The sequence below is a fragment of the Syngnathoides biaculeatus genome, chromosome 21 (genome assembly GCF_019802595.1).
Source record: "Syngnathoides biaculeatus isolate LvHL_M chromosome 21, ASM1980259v1, whole genome shotgun sequence".
Classification (NCBI taxonomy): domain Eukaryota; kingdom Metazoa; phylum Chordata; class Actinopteri; order Syngnathiformes; family Syngnathidae; genus Syngnathoides; species Syngnathoides biaculeatus.
In genome coordinates this window covers 5,526,461-5,551,261 of record NC_084660.1, presented here as the reverse complement: position 1 = coordinate 5,551,261, position 24,801 = coordinate 5,526,461, and the positions used below count along the sequence as shown (strand labels likewise).

Sequence of the window (24,801 nt, the reverse complement as noted above, 5' to 3'; positions counted from 1 at the left end):
ATCCGGCGAACGTCACCTCTGGGGTGCTTTTCCTGAAAAGAAAATCAAGCGCCGCACGACCACCCCCGAACCCACCACCCCCCCATGCCACCCAGGCCGCGCTCATCAGTTTTTCCCGTGTGTGTGGTTCACAGATAGCACGTCGTGCTCTCTGCTGTCAGAAACAGGAAGCGTGGCGCTTGCTTCTTTGGCCCTGATGAGCCATGCCGTCAAAAGCCTTTTAAGCCTTTCTAAATATCCTACTAGTGTCACAACAATCCTTTTACGAGTGACAATGTGAGAACGACTACCCCGCGCTAGTAGAACAACTGCTGACGCAGGACTGTGCGATAGCGCGGAAAATCGCAGCGGTTACCGTTAAGCCCTTCACTCATGGTACTGATAACGTGCGCTTGTCCTACTAGTGTCCAGAAACGTGCATGCCGCTGACTAGTAAAATGCTACAGGTGAACGTCAACTAGTGCACTCAACAGTACTTACACGTGAAGACAAAGACCATGTTAGTCTATGAACAAATCAGCACGCTATTATGATATTCAATAAGTGATCAAACGCCTTCCGTACAAAAGCGGTAAATCCAACCCAACGCTATTTTAACAAAGATGGGAACTAGAGGACGCTTAATTGCGGCGTTCGCTCCGAAATATTTGCGCGCGGTTCCCAAATCGCGTAAAAGTGGCGGAGGCTGTTGGATTGAAAAAAGAAGCTAATGCGCTCAAAGGAGATTGGACGGTTTTCACAGCAGATTGTACGGGTACACAAAAATGGAGATTCAAGTGATGAAACTGGAAGTGGAAGTGGAAGAGGCAAAGAATAAGAGAAAACGGCTTGGTCTCCAAGTCCGCCCTGATATCAAATCGGGAGGTCCAAATTGTGTCTTCGCGGAACGACGGCCGAAACAAACAAAGGCTGACATTGTTTTGACGCAAGAAAAATAATTTATTTATGATAGAATCACTTCATGGCACTGGCATGTGGGAATGCGGCGCTTATCCCGGGCAGCTGCGCACCAAACCGCCGGACGGCCCGTGAGGGCGTTTAATACATCCACGGAATATTCTTTTAAATATGTTTTTTTTTTTTTTTTTTTGTCTCACGAGGAATAATAATAATAAAAAATAGAACTCCAATAAACGGTCTCTGTCTCTTTTGTTGCTCTAAGCGCTACACCCAAATGTTACTGGGTGCTATCTTGCCTCATCTACCGGTTGGATAGGGGACAGCAGGGGGGGGGGGGGGTCGGGGGGGGGGGGGGGGGGAATCTTACAACAAGCTCGTCGTCAGCTGGAGTCGTGCGCGGCATGCTCGCGTCAAACGACCTAGAACTAAAAGTACACAAAACCGACGGACGGCACAACCTCGCTGTTAAGATTATCTGACGCGAAGAGAGGACGACTTACAGTATGTGCCCGCGTGCTGGGTGTTTACGGGAATTCGCCGACGGGATTCTTTCCTGATAATGTCGGAAAACTTTGTCAACATTGCTGCTCCCGCTTCTGCTTGCAAGTGCACAAATGAAACGTTCAAAAAAAAAAAAAAAAAAAAAAAAAAAGACAGCGCTGCAGTAACGCAGCCCCATCCTTGATATACAAGGCGTACAAATACAGCTGTACAAGTTTTTTTTGGGGCGCACTAAATGTTCAAAAAAGAAAGCATCATTTGACAAGTGGTCATAAGCGGCGATTTTAAGTCACGATGACAGCTTACTTAGTGTTTGGCGCGCATCCTCCCACCACCAGATGGAGCTCTAACAGCTGCGCAGGCAGAGGACGCAAAGAGGAAGTCAGTCCATCCTGTCATGCAACCTTCACGCCTTCTCATCTGCGCCGTTGCGGACAAAACACTCTCTCTCTCTCTCTCTTTTTTTTTTTTTTTTTTTGGCGCACGCTTGCTCATCGACATTCCCCCGGTGCGGATGCGCAAAATGCGGGGGAAGGTTAATGGAACGGCGAAAGCGGCGCAGAGGTCAGGGAAGGAGCTCGCGCGTCGGGGCGGCCAATCGGCCGTCGAAAAGCCATCCGGTTCTCCAAAAAAGGACCTCGGCTTTTCCCTATTGGGAAAACGGAAAAATCGGTACGTAAACATCCCCACGCTTTCTTTGAAGGTCTTAACAAAATCCCTCTCGGGGCGCTATTTTCCTGAAATGAGCACGGTAAATCCTTCGTGGGGGGGCGTCGCAAATCTACGCTGGAGGTGGACTGCGACGGCAGAGGTCGGCGGGCGGGCGGACCGTTCACAGACCGCTTCGCTCGCCTCGTTCCCTTTAAATTTGACGGAGACGCGGCACCGTTCTCCGTGCGTTTGAACACCATTCGGGGGGGGGGGTCATCCGGGATCGGCGCCGACAACCCGTCGTTTAACGCTTTTATGCTCCTCGTTTCACCGTGTATACGGACAACGACCCTCTGACCTACGTGATGAGCGCCGCCAAGTTGAATGCGGTTCCATTTCGAAATCCGGTACAGGCCCGGAGAGGTCGACGCCGACGCCCTTTCTCGGCTGCCGAGTACGACGCGACCTGCGCCCGACAGCTGTCGAGCGTCGGAGGAGACGGTGCGAGCGACGCGGCTCAGAAGTCGAGCGGCCAAAGAACAAAGACGGAGCCTGTGTGGCGACGTTAAACCTGTCTTCGGGAACAAGGCTGGACACGCCAGAAGCCCAGTCGCAAAGACCTCAAAAACCCACCGAGACAAGACAAATTTCAACCTTCAAGAAAAGTACAACATCTTGACAAATCAAATGAGGGCGAGTGTCAGTGGTCCGGTTAAAAGACTTCTCCGTGACCGGAAGAGACTTCAATTGGAGAACGGGTTGGAAGAAGAAACAACTCGGATCGCCTGGCAAATTCAGTGCCACGGATGCGCGTCAATCGATACGGCCTCCCGACGGCAGGAGTGTTTCAGTAGGCGGAAAGAAAACAAGTAGAAACACGGCAGGACGGTCGGATCGCGGGGACGGCGGGGTCTACCGTTCGCAGTCTACCCGAAGAAAGTTACCACACTCCCTATCCTCAGAGCGATAAGTCAGAGCTCGCCCGAGAGACGTCAAAAGAGTTGACAAAATGAATTAAAACAGAAAACATAGCAGCTTCTGGGTATGAACTGGGGATCGCAAAAAAAAATAAAATAAATAAATTAACCCGTTTTAAAACCGGTACCGTTGTGGCGTTTACGTAATTCACCCTCGACTTGGGGTGCGGGGTTCCGCGCGGACTGTTTTTGTTGTTGCTCTTCCGGAGTGACGAGTTCACAGAGTTCCCGCCGTTATGCGAGTAGTCTTTTGATGTCTGCCGATAAAACGAGTTTTGTTCCCGTGTCCGACACTCCGCCTCCGACTCCTTTTCTCCGGCGCTTACACCGTCGATCGTTAATTTACTCCGCGGTAATGGGGTAGTTTGTATACAATATTGAATATTGAAATGATTGGAAATTTCAACCCATTTCGAAAGTCCCGTTACGGTTTAAAACCCTTTAAAAAAAACGAAAACCGGTTATTTGTAACCGGTTGCGATCCCGAGTGCGAACATCTGGAGAACGCTGTGGACGGCGTGCTACACCCGCACAATATCGCCACGACTGACTTCGCTTTTGAAGGAGACCGTACTCGCGCCGAACGCGAAGCCGCCGATGATAAAGACGAGGGCGACGGCCGAAAAGCGACCCAAACGGCCAGCGGAAAAGTCATTGGTAGGAGGTGCTTCAGAGAGTTGACAAGCACAAAGTCTCTCGGAGGTCATCAGTCCGAGCGGTCACAGTGCAGGCCTTTAGATGAAATTGATCTGACCGGGGAGGGTCTGACACCCAAGTACGCACATTTTGTTGTTGTTGTGAGTTTCCTCCGCGGGGTGTCGGGGCTCTCCCTTAGAGATAGGGTGAGAAGCTCCGTCGTCCGGTGTCGAGCCGCTGCTCCTCCGCATTGAGAGGAGCCAGATGAGGTGGGCGGGGGCGTCCGATCTGGACGCCTCCCCGGTGAGGTGTTCCGGGGTACGTCCCGGCGGACGGAGACCCCGAGGACGACCCGGGACTCTGTCTCTCGGCTGGCTCGGGAACGCCTCGGGATCCCTCCGGAAGATTTGCGAGAAAGGGCTGGGGAAAGGGAAGTCTGGGTATCCCTGCTGAAACTACTTCCCCCCCCCCACCCCCGCGACCTGACCCAGAAAAGCGCCAGATAATGGATGGATGGATGTTGTTCTTATCACTCTTTTCGTTGGCTAATGTTCACAGGTGTTTTTCCACACGAGCAGTGAAATTGCTGTAGTGCACCTCCGGGGCAACGAGGGGCAGTGCGGGGGACCGGGTGGCGACGGCACCTCTGCGCCATTGTCGCACCAAAGTTCACGTCGACAACGTGTCTCCGTCTCTCCTTCCTGCAACTCTTGCGGTGTTTCAAAGGGAGATTGTCGGCGGCAGTGAACGATCTAAGCTGCCGTACGGGCTTTCGTTCGGAGGCCTGTAACGTCACCGCTCTGGCGACGCTGTGGGAACGGACGACGTGACCTGGTACTACCTTGTTCCGTCGACCGCCGGCTACTTCAATATGCCCACGGAGCTCAGTATCTATCTGCCCGCGCCCCAAAAATTGGACCGAATTTCCAATTCCCCGCCTCTCTCGCGCTTAATCTGTCTCTCTGGTGCACACACTGAAAGGTCCCCTCTGGTTCGTTTGGCGTGTTTATCCCTCGCTCCCGTCACCGGAGACCGAAAAAAAAAAAAATTAACCCGCCTCAAGCCTGCTTCATGCTCTCCATGCAGAAACTCCGCAGGCAAGATGATGATGATGATGATTACTTACACACACACACACACGCACAATTGTGCAGAGATTTGGGTTCTTTGTGTGAGTCCATCACATGGGCAGTGTCTTCGTTTGGAGTCTGAAGATGTTCTTTGTACACAACACGCTGTACGTTATAGTCGACGTCCGACTGGCGCAGAAGACGCTGAACAAAGTGTGTGCGTGGGGCCACGGGGAAAAGGAAAGGTCAGCTTCCTCTCGACCGTTTGTGGGAGTGTCCGAGCAGAATCCCGCTTCCGAGATCTTGACGAGAAATCGGCCGCCGATTATTATTACGGATATTCCCGTGACGCCGCCGTCTTCGTCGGGGGGGGTTGTTGGAATCGGGGAGGACTGATAAACAAGCCGTACCCTTCTGTAGGTGGTATTCGTACATCCCTTTTCAGTCTACTTGTCCGTCGTCGCCGGATCCCCCCCTTTTCTGCTCTTCGACGGAGAACGTTAGGGCTCCAACCCAGCCGGGGGACCATTTTGTCCAACGACGCGACCGGGCCGTGCAAATGGTCAGCCGGCGGTTGGAGCCAAACTGTTCGCTGCCAGTTCATCCTCACCGGAACCACCTCACTGATCGTTGACTTTGCCTTGGCCGAATTGGACCTCCCCCGCCTCGCCCGGGAGATCGGTGACGCGTCGCGCCAGGGGGTTTGTGCTTTTGAGAAGTTCGGCGGCGGACACCCTGGCCCCCGCGCTGGAAGACTTACTGCCCTTCTTCTGCAACAAGGCCATGAAGTTCTCGTTGCGGGAGCTGGACCTCTGGCCGGGGTTCAGCTGCTTGACCGGGGACGTCAGACTCTGGCGGCTTCCGAAGGAGTCGGAAGGCTCCTTGCGACCCAGGACCTTCCGCTTGGACCTGAGCGACGAGAGTCCGAAAGAAAGTGGTGGTGGTGGGGGACGGGACAATTGATTTCAAAACTACAGACAAGGATCCGGCCGCACTAACTCCAGCACATTTATCCAGTCGTCCACGCGCTAATAGTTTCTATTCTGCTCTCTCTTTCATCCTCACAACCGTCCTTACTTTATTGCGAGCTATTTTCGGCATCACGCCGATAAATGACGAGCTTCTGTTGCTAAGAGACTAGAGTTGCGCGCGCGTGCGCTCGAATCGATCTCTGCGAGGATCGAAACGCGTGGACGGCGGAGAGAAGCAAGAACCGGCGGTCGTTGCCGGGTAACCTCGTTCTCCGCCTGCCTTGTCCCGAGTTCGTATCGAGCCGACGTCCGGCCGGTCGAACCCACCTGTGTATGATGGTGAACAGGTCTTCGGTGGTGTGCGTTGCAGCCGCGCTGGCCGGGAAGTCTTCATCCGTTTCCTCCGCGATGTGAAGCACCGTTTTGTCGCCGGCCGCGCCGTCGTCGTCGTCGTCGTCGTCGTCTGAACGGAACGCCGAGTGATCAAAAACAGCCGCCTTTTACGTTATCGTTACCCGAAACTCAAAAGGGAATGAGGAACTCGCCCGCTTTACCTCCCCGGAGTTCATCTCTCACTTCTATCAACATACCTGCCTCAATCCCCGCGGCGGCCCTTTTCTCATCCGGCGCCGCGAGGGAGGAATCCGGCGGCAGGGAAGAGTGAAGCAAACACTCCGTCGAGACGTCTGCTCCCAGGTGATTCTCATCTTCCGTCGACGTTTCAGGACTTATAGGAATCTTTTCCGGGGGGAAAGGATCTCCGGGAGACGGAGGCCCCGGCGGGCTGTCGGCCGCCGCGGTCCGGCGCTCCGTTCCGGTGTTAGTTGAGGAGTGGGCGGAGGAGGAAGGAAGGAGTAGGACGTTTGGCTTCTTGGGCACCGGGGGTGGAACCTGTAGAGACATTTTTTTTTTTTTTTTTTTTTTGGGGAGGGCGGGGGGGAGTACTGTACATATTTCCAAACATCCGCCGAGCAACAGACAATACAAATGATTTTCCCACCTTGGATTTCTTTTTGTCAGAGAGCTCTGCCAGACAGGAGATTGTCATTCTGGAAGGAAGAGTCTTGCTCTTGTCCGGGAGTTCCGGAGCCTCCCGATTACTGCAAGGAGAAGGGAGCGAGCCGCCGTCCTCTGGCCCGAGTCGGAGGCCGGGATCAAATCCCGGCTCCGAATCGGGATCCTCCAGGAGAGGCTGGGGGTCGGGAAGGGGCGGGAGATCAAAGAGGCACCGGTTGGAGGTGGCGTGAGTCGAATTATAATCTTGGATCGCGGATGCGTTGGAAAGACTTTGTGATTGACTTTTTTTGGGTTTTGGTTTCTTCATGACTTTGTAAATGTTGCCCAGGGGAACCGGGCGGTCGACGGGCGACGCCGGGGGAGAATCCAGGGTGAGGGTGGGCGTGGAGCACTGGGACTTCAGGAGCAGATTAAGGGGCCGTTTCGGAAGAGGGGGTTTGACAGAAATTGGCGGCTTGGGTTTAGGTTGAGCGGGAGGCGGGCTGGAGTCATCTTCAAAGTCCCTGCGCTGCTGCTCTTCTTCGATGGTGTCCGACGCACCGTCCGGGCAGTCCTCCAGATCGCCTCGCGAGACCGAACGGAGACGGACTCTTTTCAGTTCGTTCTGGGTGACCGTCGGGAGGACCTGCGAAGAGCCGGGGCTGATTTTTCCAGGTTTCGCGGCGGCGGACGTGTCCGAATGCCGCCTGCTGGCTTTTTGCTTCGGCTTGATTGACGAGAGCTCCGGATGGGCGTTCCCTGGCATCTCAAAGGATAATCTGGACCTGGCGGCGGGATCCTTCGGCGAAGGGAGCGAAGATTTTCTTTCGGGGATCTTTGGCCGCATCTTACATCCCGTCGTCCCGGACGACCCCGCGCCCGCCGTCTGACCCGGCGGCACGGTAGGGGTGGGTGTTTCCGACTGACTGGAATAGCCGCTCGATGGAGACACGAGTCCCGGGGGCTTGAAGGGCGAAACGGGCTTGACGTCCGTTCCCGCGAGGAGGTGCGAGGGCGACGTGGCTCCGGAGGTGGCGGGCGAGTCGAGCGGCGACTCCCAACTGCCTTTGACTTTCACGCGTTCCATCGCGGTCGTACCGGTCGCGGTGCTGGAGCCCGATAAAGACCTGGAATCGGGAGGAAAGGAAAGGTGTGAGGGGGGGGGGGAAAAAAAAAAAAAATCAAACTATCCGGAGCGGCGGAGACCCAAACGATCCCTACCTGTAGGGGTCATTGCTCTTCCGCTCCCCCAGCTGCCAGTGAGAGGAGAAAGTCGGCTCCGCCTCCTTTTCCGAAGCGCGGACCTCCCGGTCGGGAAGTCCGGCGCAGGCTACCTGGCCCGGCTCCCCTGATCTAGAAGCGGGCAAAAGGAAATCGGGCTGGAAGTCTGGAAACGGGTCCCTCGGGATGTGCAGGCTCTTTGGGCGTCCGTCCCGATGCAAACCGCCCTCGTGGTGGATCCTTCCCTCGGCCTGGTCCAGGTTCTTCATGAGAGACACGCTCCTCACTGGAGGCGGAGGCTTGCGCTTTGACTTTTTCAGCGAGATGGACCGCGAGCGCAGGCACAAGCGTCCTTCGGCGGCGTAGTCCGACGCCGAAACGGAGATCGTGTCCGCGGTACTGGCGCTGTCTTCTGAGCTCCCTCTGGGATAGAGCAGAGCGTAATTCTCACCGAGACCCAAAAAGTTAGGATGCTGCCACCGGTGCTCTGTAGATGTCACGGTCCCGTTCCCCGTGGATGCCAGAGTCCCGTCGGGTCGCTCCGTGCCAACCTCGGTAAAGCAAAAGGAATCAGAGTCGGTGGGCGTGGAGAGAGAACGTTCCCGGAACTTGAACGCGTTCGCCGCGGCTAAGGAGCGCGCCGACATCCCCCTTCCCCTCCCCGTCCCCGTCCCGCCGTCGGCCGCGGCCCCCTCCGTCTCGCTCCTCCTCTCTAACCCCGGCGCGTCGTCCCGCCGTCTCCCGGAAGCGTCCGACGCGGGAGAGGAGGAGACGGACTGCGAGTTGCTCACTAACGTCAGGCCTTCGTGAGCCCCGCCTCCCGCGCGGCCGACGACGCCGCGTTGCTTGGGCGGAACGGCCGGCCCTTTCTTGCCGATGTAATTGTAAGGCTCGTTCCAGGCCCCGGGAGAGAAGGTGGAGCCTTTCGGTCCGTTCCAGGCGCCGGACGGAGCGTTGGAGTAAAGCAGGCCGGAGTGGTCCATGGTTCCCGGTTGGTCCGGGATGATATCTGCGAAGCGGGAGCGTTTGTGAAAGCGGTCACCAAAACAATCCGCTAAAGTTGCTCGCTCTATTACGCGCGCACCTGAAGGCGAGGCGGCGTCGAGGTTGGAGCGGATCTTCCTCAGGGCGAGGTTCTGACGAGGGGTGTCAGCGACGGGCTCCAGGGAGCGGGGCTGGTGGAAGCGCTCCGCCGGAGAGGGGGATAAGGACGCCGAGTGCTGGAGCAGATCCGCACCGTGGAACTTGCCTCCTCCTTCACCTGCAGACATGTCGTGAAGGGTGAGCTACCGGGAGGATTGATATTCTTTACCAACGTTCATCCATTTTAGATCGAGAGGAACCGAGAGAACGGAACGCAGACCTCCACCACGGTGCAACCATCCAAAGCAGACTACGTGGAACGGCTCTTTCTCAACAAGCTGTTCAAAATGGCAAACGTCTTCAGAGGTCGAACTTGCGCCGTTTAAGACGGACCTTTTCCTCTCTTTGGACTGCGAGAAATGCGCACGCCACAAAATATTCTTTCATCACCTCCTCCGCGCTGTTCTTTCATCTTTGACCTTTTTTGCCAACATTCCCTCCTTCCGTGCTCGCTCGCTTCCTCTTATTCTTCCGTCGCGGCATTGTTGTTTTCACTCGTTTTTTTTGGGGGGGGGGGGAGTAAAAGAGGAAGAGCGGCGAGTTACCATGGCAACAGCAAGCAGGCTGCCAGTTACCCGTTCGCTCGTGGAAGAAGTGGAAAGGAGGAGATTGTGTCCGAGGGACGAGAGAGACTAGTGGAACTTTTTACTTACAAATGATCCGACTTACAAGTGTTCAGTTGACCCCCCCCCCCAAAAAAAACACCCGTGTCCGCTACTTTCGACCTAACGCGTCAGCGGCTGGTCTTACCTGCTGTGGCGTGAGCTGGCGCCCGTCTACCAAGGTGCCAGCGCGGTTTCTCTGCGACGGGCGGTCCGGCGCTCCAGCCCGACGGGAGGCGATCCGACTCGCAGGGGGACGGGGAAGGCGAGGGAGACGGGCCGGCCAGGGACCTCAGTCCGAAGACCGAGCTGGTGGTCTCATCTTCGTAGAGCTGCTTGGAGGCCGGCTGCGGGAATGGATCGGACTTTTTTTAAAGGTTCTTCTTGTCGGAACACCAATTCATCATCAAAAGTCTTCTTTGTGATGCAGTGTCATTGCCGCTTACTGGACAAAAATCGGTAGAACAGTCATTAGCTGCTGTCAAAAGGGATTTCCGGCCCAGTCAGGTCTTAGGACTCTTCAAGTCTAATCCAAATCAGCACCATCAGGTCTGAACTTCGAAGCAATTTAAGAGTCTCCGGAAATGTTTTTTTTTTTTTTTTAATAAAAACAGCCCGCCTGTGGAATTACCCCAGCGTCCAGGTCTCGGGACTGAGGAGTCCGGTCGGCTGCCGTCACGACAAAATAGCCGTTAACGTTGGCCCGAGACGACGCCCCGGCGAAGGAGACTTCACGTGTGCCGGAAAGATAAGTGTCATTCAGGGCATGTGCGATAAATTCCTAATGGAGATGTCACATTTCCATCCGGGAAGCGCTCAAACATTTAGATAAAAGCCTTTTTCAGCGTGTGAACGCGATGAGGCTCGGCGTGCGCCGCTTCCGTTTCATTGGATTTCATACCGCACTTTATCCGGGGGACCGTTCGGTTAGACCCGGTCTACAGCTTAAAAGGAGCGGCCGAGGACACCCCGAGCCCGGGGGCCAAGCTCCTTTTTTTTTTTTTTGTTTGCTTGCTTCTATTCAAACGCGGCGACGCAATCCAGTCGGCCGTTTTTACCAGAAAGATGAAGTCGGGCCGCTTGTTGCCGGGGGAGCCCGGCGAGGCGTCGTCGGAGCTCTGCGAGGGCGGGCGGCGGAACGTCTGACCCGGCGGCTGGCCGTCGCACAGCTGCTCCTCAAAGTCTGCACACAGCGGACGGGCAAAGCAACGCGGTATTGTGTTAGCGTCAGATTCCTGCACACAAGAACCCAAACAAGCCCAAACACACACGTCGAGCATCAGTTTTCAACCTCACTTTATCTCCTTTTAGTTTTCAATCCAGCCGCTTCTCATCCGTCACTCTTTTCCTTTTCCACTTTCCGTGTCGCACTTCCCTCTCCGTAGCGGAGTCTCGCTGCGCTCCCTCCCCTCTGCTCCTGCAGCTTAGAGTTAGTCGAACCCCCCCCCCCCCCCAACCGGGGCCTTTGTAAACAGATTCCAACCCCCGCAACCCCTCCTACCCCCCCCCTACCCACCAGCCAATCGTTTCCCCCCAAAACATACTCCTGACCCAGTCTCCACTCATCCCTAAAGCCCCTCAGCACACACGCTCACAGCGAGGTATAGAGAAATGGGTAAAACTTGCTCCATATGGATTCCATACTAGAGGTGGTGTGGTTGCTAAGCGACGCGGGCCGGCCGTGGGTGGAAGGGTTATGGTGGCTTTTGTGGGGGGGGCTTGAGATCGTTGATTTGCTGGAAAGTTTTTTTCTACTAGTGCCTGGAGGTGCTGAGGGCATCTCAATGTGGTTTCAGTCTCGCAGGAAGCAACAATTCATTAGCAAGTTTAAATTTACCTTTTAAAAACATGCAATGCCAAACAGATCCTTGTAGATGGCAGTGTTGCATTGCTTTTTTTTTTTGGGGGGGGGGGGGGAATTTGAGACGAGCACAGTTTTTGAGCAGACGATAAAGATTAGGCACTGGGTCTCACCTTATCGCACCAATTACGAGGACGAAAAGTGCAGAAACATTGGAAGTCGGACACGTTCGGGCATCTGAGACTCGAAGAGAATGGAAATGTATGATATTAACAGAGTTTGTGTGGCAGTCAGTAGTCCAAAGAGTTCTCCCCCCCCCCCCCCACAATTGCGAGAAAAGACGACATTGTTCATAGACCGAATGGTGAACGGCAAGTACAAAAGCCGCCGACGTTCAACCCAACCCGAGCACCGTGACGGGGTCACGTCTTGTCGTCGCGCACCTATATTAAAATTATGTAACCACCCAAAATCCCTCTCTGAGTAAGATTTTCATTGCTTTATACTTTGAGTTTGTCACTATTTCTCTCCGCAAAAAGCTGGTTACTAAACAATATAAAAAGCTATAAATATTGTTTTTTTTCTCCTGGTGAAAAACGACTCGACTCTCAGAAAGGGACAATAATCTGTGCGTCTTAAAGGATCAGTCCAAAAATGCTCCAGAACCTTCCATATGGGGCAACTTTGAAAATGGCTCCACGAATTCAACTTTATCTTAGTCACATTTTTCCAGATCGTAAAAATTTTTACATTTGACCGAGGGCTGTGCGGACTTAACGTACTTCCACCGTCTGATTGGCGTGACGAGGAGGCGTGCATGGTGCAAAGGTGTGATGTTCAAAAATTAATAAATAATCCGCTGCGATGTCACAAACGTGCACTCTTAGCGTTTCCAGTTCAGGCACTCAACAGTCAGCGTGTGGAGGTGTGTGTGTGCGCGCGTGTATTTGTACGCGCGTCCGGCACACCCATGCAGTGACCCAAAACATCCTCGATAATAATGATAATAATAATAAGCACCCGGGCGCTGCGGGTCACCCTTTGAGATCCGCAGAAGGGGAAAATGGACACGGACAATGTTCGGCATTCATCTTTGTCTGCGTACACTTTGTGTACACGCTTGGCTTCACTTGTTCACACGAGAGGCTCGTGGAAGAGACGGCGTTTGTCCGGCGTTCCGACGAGCGTGCGGGGAAAAACGCGCGCGTTTGAATCCTTCGCAGTCATTAGAATGACCACCCCAAAAAAAAACAAAAAAAACCAAAGGAAAATAACACACACAGAGGCCCAATTTACAACGTGTGTCACTAAAAACCACTAAGATTGGACTTATGGCGACCGTAGAAATGCAGCTGGCGCTGAGCGTTGGGGGGTGGGGGGGGGGGTCGCGATGGAATCACGGCCTAAAACGCCGGAGGACGACAGCCGGCTTCATGAATACGGACGAGCGAGGGGAGGATGAATATTTCGCAGCGGGAGAGGTTTCGGCGTTGCGTAACCCCCCCACCCCCCCCCCCCCCCCCCCCCGCAAACTTAATGACATCCCAAATGGACGTCGACATATTAGCCGTGGAGACGGCAGATTATATGCATCCTGGGTAAGCGATCGTTTAGACAATATTAGTCACAACTACAGCAAACACTCCCAGAAAAAGGTTTAAATATTCCCCATACGTGCCCAAAAAAAAAATTGGCAGAAATTGCACTCTCTTTGTCTAAAGGAAGCTCCTCAATTCACCTCCACATCATCCCAAACAAGATGGCAACTAATAACTATTTTGGTCGAAATGAAGTGCTTCAGTATACTTCAACATCGTTCCTTAACACCAACATGCCACAAGATGCGACCGCGTTACGAGCGCAAAATATGAATATGAACACTGACTATGAACAGATGTGTTATTTGATGGATGACAAAACAGGTTCCCCTCGAAATGTATAAATGCTGAACAAAACGCTAATCTGATGTGTTTTTATGTCACAGTGATCAAAGTTTAGTTAAAAAAAAAAAATAGTCAATACATACAAAAAAAAAAAAAAAGTTTCCGCAGTCTCCCTGGATTTTATATTATTTTCCCAAAAATCGTAAAGGCTAATTAAAATGTACCGATGTGAGCATTCGAATTATTGTCAATTTTTCCCCCCCGCCCATCAAAAGGTCATTGTTTCTCACACACACAAAAAAAAATATTTTGCAAACTTTTCATTCTAAAATATCTTGAAAGGTGTGCAAAATACTATCATTGCAACATTAATTCCATTTTTTGGGGGGATCGGCCAGATCTGCTCTCAGTTGTGACGGCGGGATCGCGAGCGCCGCAACAAGTAAATAGCGCGTTTTAAATCGGGCTCTCCGTTCATCCTCGGCGGTCTCGATCGTTCGACCGAAGGCCGGTCGGACCGGTCGGGTGGAGACGGAGGGCGAGAGACCACGGGGGACCGCAAGGAAAGAGAGCGAGCGAGAGAGCCAAAGAGCAGCCGCGGCCGCCTTATATAAATCTGATTTTCCGCCGTGAAAAAACCGCGGAAAGAAGGAAGAGTGACAGCCGCTGACAAGTAACTTCAACGTCACTGGGCACTTTCAGAGCCTCCACGTTGGCGCACGCACCCTGGCAGAAGCTTCAATAACAACGCGGCATCATCTGCAGTGCCTGTCAGCCAACGTGCAATATATTCCGAAACACACGCGCGCTTATTTCTCCGACGTGTCGCATGTAAACACTCGCCTCGCCCCGAACAACATGCACGCCCGCGCCCACCTTCCATCCGTCAAATCGCGCCTTCTCCATTCTTCCGTAACTCCATCCGCCCCGGCGGTCTGTCCGTACCTTGCAGCAGGCTCTGGAGGTTAAGCTGCGCCTGCTGGTGGAGCTCTTCGACACACTCGGGTCTGCTCCAGGAGCCAAACACGTTCACGCTCTGTTGCCATGGAGACCTGAAGTGGGCCGCGCCGTTGCCGAGCTCGCCGCTTCCCCGCCGTCCTCCTCCGGCGTGGTTGTGGTGGTTGCCGCCGCCGTCGCCGCCGCCGCGGCTGCCTCCGCGCCTGCCGCTCTCCGCCTCGAGTCCGACGGTGGCTGCGGGAGGCGGCGACGGATTGCGGTGAAGAAACGGCGGAGGCGGGGTGGGGGGTGGGGGGGGGGGCGGCGGCGATAAGATTATTGAAAGTGAGGACGGTGACAGATCGAGGAGGAGAGGCAGAGAACAAGGAGGAGACGCGGTGAGCAAAGTACATCAAATGCTTGGAATTTCCATAACTCATAGCCAGAGATTACATAACGCCGCCGCGTGTTGTCAGGGAGAACAAGGAAGGAGGGAAGGTGAGATCGGGGAGGGGAAGAGGTGTTTAAATCGGAAGGCGGTAGAAGAGGAAGGTCATTGCACCACACATACAAAAAAAAAAAAAAAGTTGATGGTTGGTTGACAAAGGAACACAAAAATAAATACACTCTTGTTTGACGTTTTGTGACGCTGCTGCGTTTTTTTAAAGCGCGGTACATATTTTGTCAATGCAGGACACATTGGAGGCTGTTGACTAACACCCGTGCACGCTCGCACACACAGAGTGGCTGTAAAGGCGTGAATGTTCAGTCTAGCTGCCTCACTACTGCCCCCTGCTGCGGAGGCAGGCGTACTGCCACTGGGGACACTACTGTCTGCCTTCAGTTATCATCAATGACAAATACACGTTTGCGGAAATATTTTGTGAGTGTGAAGTGTAACGCCAATTTCCCGATTTACTTCATTTAAATCAAATTATTATTTTTTCAAAATACTAGTTTTTTTCAGAATTGAATGAATTTTCTTCACTAAAAATAGCACTCCGTTGTCAAAAATGTATATATTTTTTTTTAAATAGACAATTACAGCTACAATTCATCTTTAATTCCTCAAGCTTTTAACTGGTGCAAAGAAAAGTAGGGAAGAGGAATCGCTTTAGTCCCCATATCCTGTATACAATTTACTTATGACGACCCCCCCTCTCAAAAAAAAGCAAGCAATGGCCGACAGACACCACCCCCCCCACACACACACACACACACTTTGAGAACTACTAAACAACAACCGAACCATTTTTAACAACTGCTAAAATGTACTAAGAGATCACGTGAGCGCTTCCCCTGAGATAGGGATGGAAGAAAAATAATAATTAAAAAAAAAAAGTAAATCACCATCTGCGTCTACTACAGGAAGTGATGTCACACGAAATGGGGGGATGGGGGCAGAAGGACTGCTTCAGTTACGCACCTCCCAGCATGACTTCACCCTCTGAATGCGACGCGATGAAGCGGCGACTTGTTTTGCGCTGCCGATTTACAACGGCGCTCCAAATGGGCCATCGCGGTATTACGGCACAGGCAGGACGCCGCACGCTCCCGAGGACCCTCCTCGCAACCCCGAGACCCCCGACGGCGACTTCGCAACTGGCAAACCACCGCAGACGCCGAACACCGGCGCCCGGTTCCTACGTCGGCTCGCCGTCGCCGCCTGTTCGGACCGGGACAGGAAACGGCGCCCTGTGGACTTCCTGCTCACTTCCTGGAGATAATAAACGCCAACGGCCTCGACACGCCGGATAAGGTTCGCGTGGAAACGACAAATGTCACCGAATATACAAATCATGACTCGACGACGAGTCGTTTTCCGGCTTTTCCTCGGGTGGATTTGCAGCCAACCCCATTCCTGAGCGCGCTGCGTGAAATGCTACATTTGCGCGGTGCGGAGGTGGCAAAAGGCCTCGCGCTCGGGGACTTCAAATCTCCAAAACGTGCTCGCTCATGTTCAGAAACAAGGAAATTAAATGTGAAAAATAACAACACGAAATGAAGACACTCGCAAGGAGCGGACGGGGGCCATTTTTCCTGATTTAAGCTCTTCTACTCGGTTGCTCCTCGCCAGCGGTGCGTTCGGCGCACGCGACTTCAGATTCGCGTTAAAAGTACTTTTTTTTTTTTTTTTTTCCCCCCCATTGCTGAAAAATGGCAGCTTTGCAGTTTGTGTGTGTGTTGGCTGCGCAGAAATACGTGCTGGATTGAAACCGATAACCACATTTTGACAGAGCCAGGTTTCCATCTCATACATACACGCGCTGAAAACGTTTAAGCGTGACCTTGCGGTGCGGCGGCAACAAACAACAACAAGCGCTGTGCACGCGTGTGCGCCGTTAAGTGACATACATGTGCAACGTGCATATTTCCACTTCGTCTCAACATTCCGCTGCAACCCGTTTTTGCTGTGAAATGCGGGAAAAACTTCCCGACCTCCTCCCACCCCGCAACCCACACGCGTACAAGAATTCCAAATCCGCGCAAGTCCTGGCTAACCGAAAAGTATCCGGAAAGTCACTCATCCAATCGGACAATGTGTCGAAGGCGTCGCCTTGAGCACTTGACGCCCTCCCGCCCGACGCCGCCGCTTTCTTACCGGGCTTGGCCCAGAAACGCCGCGTGTCCGACGGGGACCTAACGTGGAGGGACCGCGGCAGAGGGGAGACGACGGCGGCGGCGGCCGGGCGGAGGACAAACTCTCCTTTTCATTTCCAGTGAGAAGAAGAGAGCGAAGGGAGGATGTTGCCGGGGGTTGCGCCTCGGCCCCCGCCCCGCCCCGCTCCACCCACCCGCCTTAAATAGTGCTACCTCCACTTGCAAGTATTTCCAGATAAGAGCCACATAACTTTGCCAAACCGCCAGCTGCATGCTAACACCCAAAGCAGAACGCCATAGACGGGCTAACACATCGAGCGATAATTGTAAACCTTTAAACAAGTTCCATGAGAACAGAAGCAGAAATCCGACAGAAAACACACAGGCATATAATCGAGATGATTTGGACAAGATTAAGGAAAATAATCTTTCAAAACTTTTAATCAATTTACGGAAACATGCCAGCTTTATGAGTTGCCTATTCCATGAAACATAGTCAGTAAAGCTCCTCAAATGACTTCAACATGGCGCCTCGGTACCGAGATGATGGCAAAGTAATACTTGTCCAGAGACCTTCGCTATTGGACCTCTAAAAAGAGCAACAACTATTTCATTTCCTCTAGGTGCCACAAGATGGCAGCAAACCACTACTTACTAGATCTCGAAATGAAATTCCTTGACACCCTTACGCTGGGGGGGGGGGGGGCGGCGGCATACCGCGGTTGCGCTTTAGGACCGAGACCCCAAACGGGGTTTGCCATCTGCCGGTCCGGCGCCTGACCTGCGGGGTTGCCGTGGCAACAGCATCTGGAGGTGCACGTCTCTCTCTACGACAATTCCCCCCCCCCCTCCTCTACCCCCGCCTGACTCTTTGTTCTCCGTCGCCGCTGCTTTCGGGATTACGTCATCACTATAATCGTCGCCGGCGGCGCGGAACGTGCGAAAGAGCGCGTGGCCGGATTTCAAAGTCGGCCGCCGTGGCCGGGTCGTCTCCGCGCCGCCATTTCTTGGCGCGACTTTCGCTCGCGTGCGCCGCTCGCGTCAAGGTCAAAAAAGTGATTGGATGTCTCGTGTGCTTGCACACATTTATTCCGTATTATCTATACGTCCGTGTGCTAGTATACTCTCAAGTCAGTGCGCTGGAACAACGACAAAAGTAGAGCAATAACATTATAATGCAAAACTGTGGAGTACAACAACTTCATGGAACCAATGACATTATGTCACTCGCGGTACTCATAGCATGCATGCCAAAAACAACAACGTGAAAGCAATATCCTACTAGTACTCTGAACAGTCCATGCGCTAGTGCACTGTCCCCCCACAACTGAATGACATTTCCGTCAACTACACTAACTACTACTACTACGACGACGAGTAAAGCAAAATTGTGCACTACTTGACAACTACTACTGATTACATGATAAAATTCGACTGCTTCACTTGCGGTAGTAGTACCGTGCCGGTCACCATTTCCCCCTCGCTTGGAACATGTAGTCGTTCTAGTCGTGCAGGAATGTCATACAATAGTCAGGGATCTGCACACAGTCGCTATGTGGTGCTCAAGAAACATCATCCGTCAATTAATTTAAAAAAATACTGCAATCTCCTATATTAACAGTTGTATTATTGAATGCATTAAATTTTGTGTGTTTTCACGATGGGTGCCCCATTCTTTTTGTGCTTGTGCACCAGCCCCCAGAAATGCCTGCACACGTACCTGACGCACACCAAAATGACTAGTGAGGGCTGAATGATCTTACGAGTCAGAACAAAGAGTGTACTAGATCACCACTCGTAAATCAAGGCTACGGAATAAATGCTCAAAGTGGTCCATTCATTGCAGCGGGCCGTCACCTTTGCGTCGCGTGCGCGCAGCCCGTTAATCACACTCCGTTGCGTCCCGACGACGACGGGGCGACGCGCTACGCGGCGACAGACGTGCTCATTCCGACGCGCCGTCGATATATGCAAAAGTACCTGTTGCCGATTTGGGTCTGTGCCTCCCTTTGGGCCGCCTCTGTGAATTGCCCGTACTGGCCTTCCGGTCCCAAAACATCACGGACGCATTCCACGCCGCACGCACGGAGGGAAGAAAGGGTTCCGAAAGACGCGGGGACACCTCCCGCGTGCTTGTGAGCGATTGGGCGAGGAGGCGTCACATCTGCATCACCGCGTGCGAGGACGCGAGGGTGCGAACGAGGGCGAGCGAGGCAGACAGAAAGAGGCAAAGAGCGAGAGAGCGAGAGAGAGAGAGAGTCGGTATACCTCGCTTACGTGAGCTGTTGGCTAATCGGATGTTGGGTGTGTGTGTGTGCGCGTGTGCGTGCGAGCCGGGCGGGTTGATTAGCATCCAGCCAGTCGCATCCGAGCATCCGCAGCTCAATTGATAAAAGAGCCAGGCTGGCGAGAGCCAATCAGAAGGCGGCGAGCGTGAAAGCGCTGGAAGGAGGCAGAGCGACAAGGGAAGATGAGCAGGGGCATGTGCGGTATTATGGGATGCCGAGGGAGAGGAGGGACACGTCATTAGGTAGGCCTGCACTTTTTTTTTTTTTTTTCTTTTTTAAATGGACACGCGGGCCAGGTCAAGAATAATGAGATTTAAAAAAAAAAAAAAAAAGCAGAAAATAATTCCTCCACATTTTCTTATTTATAGCACAAAATTTATGCTACACAAACACACACAGTCCAAACAAAAACTGACACATGATCATTCATTCATCAATTGGTTGATCAAATAGTGACATCACAATATTTCACATTTTTCTGATAAATACGTTCATAAGATGAATACTTTTAAAGGCCCTTTTAGGGGGGGGAAATGTGCAAGTCATTGTTGATCATTAACGCTTGCAAGCCAGAGAACACCATTCCAACTGTGAAATGCAGGCGTGGCAGCATCAGGTTGCGGGGGTTGTTCTTCAACAGATGGGACTGGTGCACGTCGCAAAAAAATTTGGCATCATGTGAAAAAACAAAAAAAAAAAAAACTGTGAAAATACTGTAATCTGGCTACAAAGATCAAGTCAATATTGGAGGGAGCACTGGAAAGCCCTGATCTCAATTCTACTGAAAATTTATAGGCAGCCCCCCCCCCCCCCCCCCAAAAAAAAAGCCACAGCCTTTTGGACTTTTACACGAGTTCTGTCAGGAGGAATGGGCCAAAATTCCTGCCCACTATTATGAGAAGCCTAAACCTAAAACAGGAAAAGGTTAAAGTCCGAGTGGATGAGTCTTCTGATATAGTGCAAGTAAACCTCTGGTGTCAATTCTATTTTGCTCGCTCGCATCAAATCATCGGCCATTATGATCCAACGCTCCAATCCGAGTATTCAGAAGGAGAATTACAAAATAGTATTATAAATTGCGTATTAGCCTAAATCCTGACTTCTCGTGAATTCCGAAAATACACATTCCTCATGTGCAGAGAGAAGAGGCTAATCCCCCGCGGAGCTGGCCGCTGAAAGCCAGTCGACACGCTGCTCACATGACATCAAGTTAGCGCTTCCTTGGGACAAATAAAACACAACCAAAAAACTATTTCCTTCTCCTGAAACTCGACGTCGACAAAAGCCAAACACGCTCGCTCGGTCTTTTTCAAAAAATAAGAAATAATAGTATCCCTCTCGCTCTCCTTTGAAAACGCAGCAAAACACGCTCGCCGACGTCACTGAGTCCTACCTGAGTGCTGCTCTTCCTGCGGGCAACCAGAGCAAACACTGCAAAGCACAAAGGGACAGTGAATGCACCGTCACGCTCTCCGTCTCTCAAATGGAGGGAAAAGTGAAGGAGAGGTGGGATGGTGGGTGGGGGGGGGGGTGTTGTGGTTCTGTTTTTCTTCTGCATGCTCCATAATTGGAAGCAGACTTTTGTGGGCGTTTCCAAAGAGGAGAAGAAGTCTTCTCTATTGACATAACTGAACTGAGCCGCTGATTCTCAAACGTGCTGGTACGCGGGCTCCCTCTAGTGGTGTCCGGTATAATTACTGAACAAAAATGTTCTAATAATTCTTGTTAATGAAAAAGAGGCTTCATCTTAAAAAAAAAAAAAAAATGGAGTACAGTTCATCCATCCATCCATTTTCTTAGCCGCCTATCCTCACAAGGGTCACGGGGAGCGCTGGAGCCGATTGCAGCTTCAGTTTCATTGAACTTTTTAAGTACAAAACAAAATTCTAAACTCCCCAAAAAAGTGTCGGCACAGAAATGTAAGCGTGTGCGCTGTCTCTCTCTCTCTCTTACACACATGCGCACACACACAAATGGACAATCTGACACAAATACCAAAATACAAATGTGCACGCATGCGCGAACAAAGACAGACAAGCACACACGTGCGCACGCACAGAAAATTGAAAGACTACACACTCACAGAAATGGACAAACACACACACCAAACACAAACCGATGCACAAGTACAAGTGCGTGCATGTGCGCGCACACACAAAGATAGATATGCGCAATATACAAGTGCGCACACGCACACAAAGTCTTAAAAATACACATGCAGAACAACATACACACGTGCACAGACAAAGATACACACCGAGACCATTTGACAAGTGAACACACTGATACACGCATACACAATGACAGGCATACAAACAGAAAAGCACTCGCACACAAACAGGCAAACTGACAACACGCACAGATGGAGGCACAGACACACACACACACACACACATGCGTGCACGCGCAAACATACACACGCTAAGACCGTTTCACAAGTGAGCACACTAATGCACACGTTCAACGACTAGCATACAAACAGAAAAACACTCGCATACACACAAATGGGCATGTGCACACACACAAACAGATGGAGGCACACATACATCCACAGATGGACAAACATATGCGTGCAAACATTCACACACACTCCCTGCAGTGGACTGATTCCCCCACCCCCCACCATGTCCATCATGCATCATGAAGAAAACATCTGCTTTTGGGACAATCGGTCTCCTCCGGACCACCCCGCCTCCCCTTCACGACCACCATTGGGCCCTCCCTCCTCGCCACAGGATTCTTCTCCCAATGAGATCATATAAACAGCAGCCTTATGACTGGTCCTCGTGTGTGTGCGTGTTACTGGCCGGAAAATACACACTCGCTCGCACGCACGCACACACGAAAGCAACGTTTCTGAACCCAAAGAAAGTTCTCCACGCGCACGGACGCACACTTCCTGCATTATATCAGCGGTATTACTCAAGCCCTCAGATTCTTGCGGCGCTAGTTTTTTTTTTTATTATTATTATTATTAGCAGTCTTCGTGAGCTGTCGCTCCATCTTTGTTTTTGCACAAAAAAAATGTAATTGCAAGAGGAGGAAGATAACCGGTGAATTCACCAGTAAAGACGGGTTTATAACCGCCTCAGCCGAGATGGCAGCAAAGCACTACTTTTATCTAAGTGAAGCGCCTCAACTCATTTCAACACCGCCCTCTGCACTGAGACGCCACAAGATGGCGCCATGGTAATTCTAAAACAGAAAAAAAGCACCCAAGAACAAGTCAGAGTGTTAAATTCTACTTATGGATAATAGTCGCAAAGTACTACTTCTCACTATCGCACTGAAACATAACACAACAGACAGGCAATGAAAACAAAACGGCTGAGGCGTTCACCGACAGTCGGAAAAAAGGAACATGAAGGGGACGAGCTGGAAGGAGTGGAAGAGTGGGGAAGCTGACGTCGCCGTGGGAACCAGAGGAGGTTGGGGGGGGGGGGCTCAAGTCGCCTACGGACAAACATGGGAACGAGGAACAATCACTAGAGCCACCGGGCCCGACGAGCAAAGTGAACCTCGGTCGGCGAGGGGGGGTGGGGGGGGGGCGCAATGGGGTCCCGAGTAATCATTCTTAGGCCAAATTCCATTGAGGCGGAGAAACTAATGAATTTGCTTCCTCTTCACATTCTTGGGATCCTCCCAGCTGGAATGGAGTCAGAAAAGTGTGCGTCAACAAACACTCCCGTTGACAAAAAAAAAAAAAATGTCTTCATTTCAACCCAAAATGTTTGGAGTTCACTCAAAAGAACCCGGTGAATGCAAAAAAAAAAAAAATAAAAATTGGTAGACGTGTAAACAGAAGATCAAAAATCAATATAGTGGATCGTTTTCAGTCATTATCACCCCCCACCCGACCTAACACGTCTGTCTCTCTGCGTGACGTGCGCACACTCGCGGCCGACAACGGGGCGCTCTAAAGCAGCCGAGCCTGCCGACTATCCGAAGGGAAGCCGTTTTTTTTTTTTTTTTTTGGGGCGATCGTTGGCGCTAAGTTACGTCACCGTGTTGCATCTTTGTTTAGCAACCGGGAGGCGAGTGCGGGAGGAAGAAGGTGTTGGACGAGCGAGGCTAAAGATGATCTATCGATTATTTAACCGAGTGCACGTCCCGCGTGCCCACGCGACTCACTTTAGACTGGCCCACACACACATGCCTGTTGTTTTGTTTTGGGTTTTTTTTTTTTTTTGGACAAGAAGAAAACAAGACATGTTTCAATTCTCATCCACAGAAATGTGTGTCCATGCCCTTTAAGTAAGAACTTTATAGCTTTTATCTCACCCTCTTTCCAGCACTACATCTGGATTGAGTTGGGGGGGACTTTCTATTACTCTCTCTCTCACACACACACACTTCAGGGTATAATAGAAACATGCCTGCTGTGGCTCAAGCAAGAGGAATTCTGAAACATCGTACAGACGTCATTCTGGCCGACACAAAAATAATACAGTGAACACTCAATATTTAGCAGATTTTTTAGGCATTTCTTTGAATAAAGGTTTTTTTTAATTCCTTGCAGTACCAAGTTGTGCCACAACACGCAGAGCAGCACTGAGCCCCTTTTGATGTTTATGCAGCATAATTGAGAGAAGAAGACAAAAAAAAACGCGATTGGGTTTTGTTTTAATATTTTGGTTTTTAAATATAGGCCTTCAATATTTTTAGGGTCTACCGTCTTGCTGTGCCATGGTGTTTTAAAAATCTTCATGAGAACTAATATCCATGCTAATTCACACCCTATCTATGGCATTGCTCATTATAGAAAACCCTAACAGACTTTCATCCACAGTTTTGCTGAAAAAATAAAATATTTTATTGTACGTGTCGGGTTTTTTTTCGTATATATATATATATATATATATATATATATATATATATATTTAAAGGTTTACATTATTGTAACATTGATGCTAACTCCCATTCTATTAGCTAGCTTACATTGTGCTAACGGACTTTTGGTAGATATAGTTTGTTCGAACTGCAAAAACGAGTGGAAAGTAGCAGTACTTTTAAAAAGTCTTAATACATTACAATGTCTATGAAGTATTTTATTTTTAAATACCTATGTGTGGCGTTTTTGTGGGTCTCCGTAGCCATTCGCGGGGTTAGTTGGCACGCAGGTGAACTTGCAGGTGCATTCAATCAATCCAAATTAACACGCACACACTATTCTGAGGAAAATTACAAAAAATATATATATTTAAAAAAAAAAAAAAAGAGAGAAGTGAGTCACAAATAGGGAGTGCATTAATTAACATTCTTCATTTGAATTTACTTGAATTTCGAGTCTGTCAAATTTTGCAGGCGATTTGCCTCGTCGCAATCCCGAGCTAACCCCGTTTGCAAAATTCGTACCTGTGTGCTGGTTCTTTCGGAGCATGCCGACCACTCGGCCCAGTCTGCCCTCCAGCGCGCCGGACCTCCGGCACACGGACGCCAGCTCGCCCTCCAGCTCCTCCAGGACGCCCAGCGAGTGTCGGGACAGGTCGGAAAGTTGGCGCAGCACCGAGGCCAGCGTGAAGGCGCACACGTCGACCAGGTCCGCGAACAGCTCCGACGTCCTGACGCCGGAACCGGGCTTGCACAAATCCCTCGGCAAGATCACACGCTTGCAGAAAGGCATC

At 51.4% G+C, this 24,801-nt stretch overlaps 1 protein-coding gene across 3 annotated transcripts; it reads right to left on the bottom strand.

Annotated features, from left to right (window-relative positions):
- Window positions 1-63: 63 nt before the first annotated feature.
- On the bottom strand, window positions 64-24,800 carry nhsl2 (NHS-like 2). 3 transcript variants are annotated; one of them, XM_061809037.1, is made up of 10 exons: window positions 24,533-24,800; window positions 14,298-14,543; window positions 10,727-10,851; window positions 9,817-10,015; window positions 9,008-9,184; window positions 7,924-8,932; window positions 6,707-7,829; window positions 6,297-6,597; window positions 6,034-6,169; window positions 65-5,644 (listed from the first exon to the last, which is right to left on the bottom strand). In XM_061809037.1, the coding sequence occupies exons 1-10, from the start codon at window positions 24,798-24,800 to the stop codon at window positions 5,356-5,358; spliced, it is 3,873 nt and encodes a 1,290-aa protein (XP_061665021.1). In that variant the 3' UTR covers window positions 65-5,355. The 3 variants fall into 3 exon arrangements, with proteins under 3 accessions (XP_061665023.1, XP_061665021.1, XP_061665022.1); XM_061809038.1 differs by having other exon boundaries at window positions 6,034-6,161; window positions 6,298-6,597; XM_061809039.1 differs by lacking the exon at window positions 14,298-14,543 and having other exon boundaries at window positions 64-5,644.
- Between the last annotated feature and the right edge of the window lies 1 nt (window position 24,801).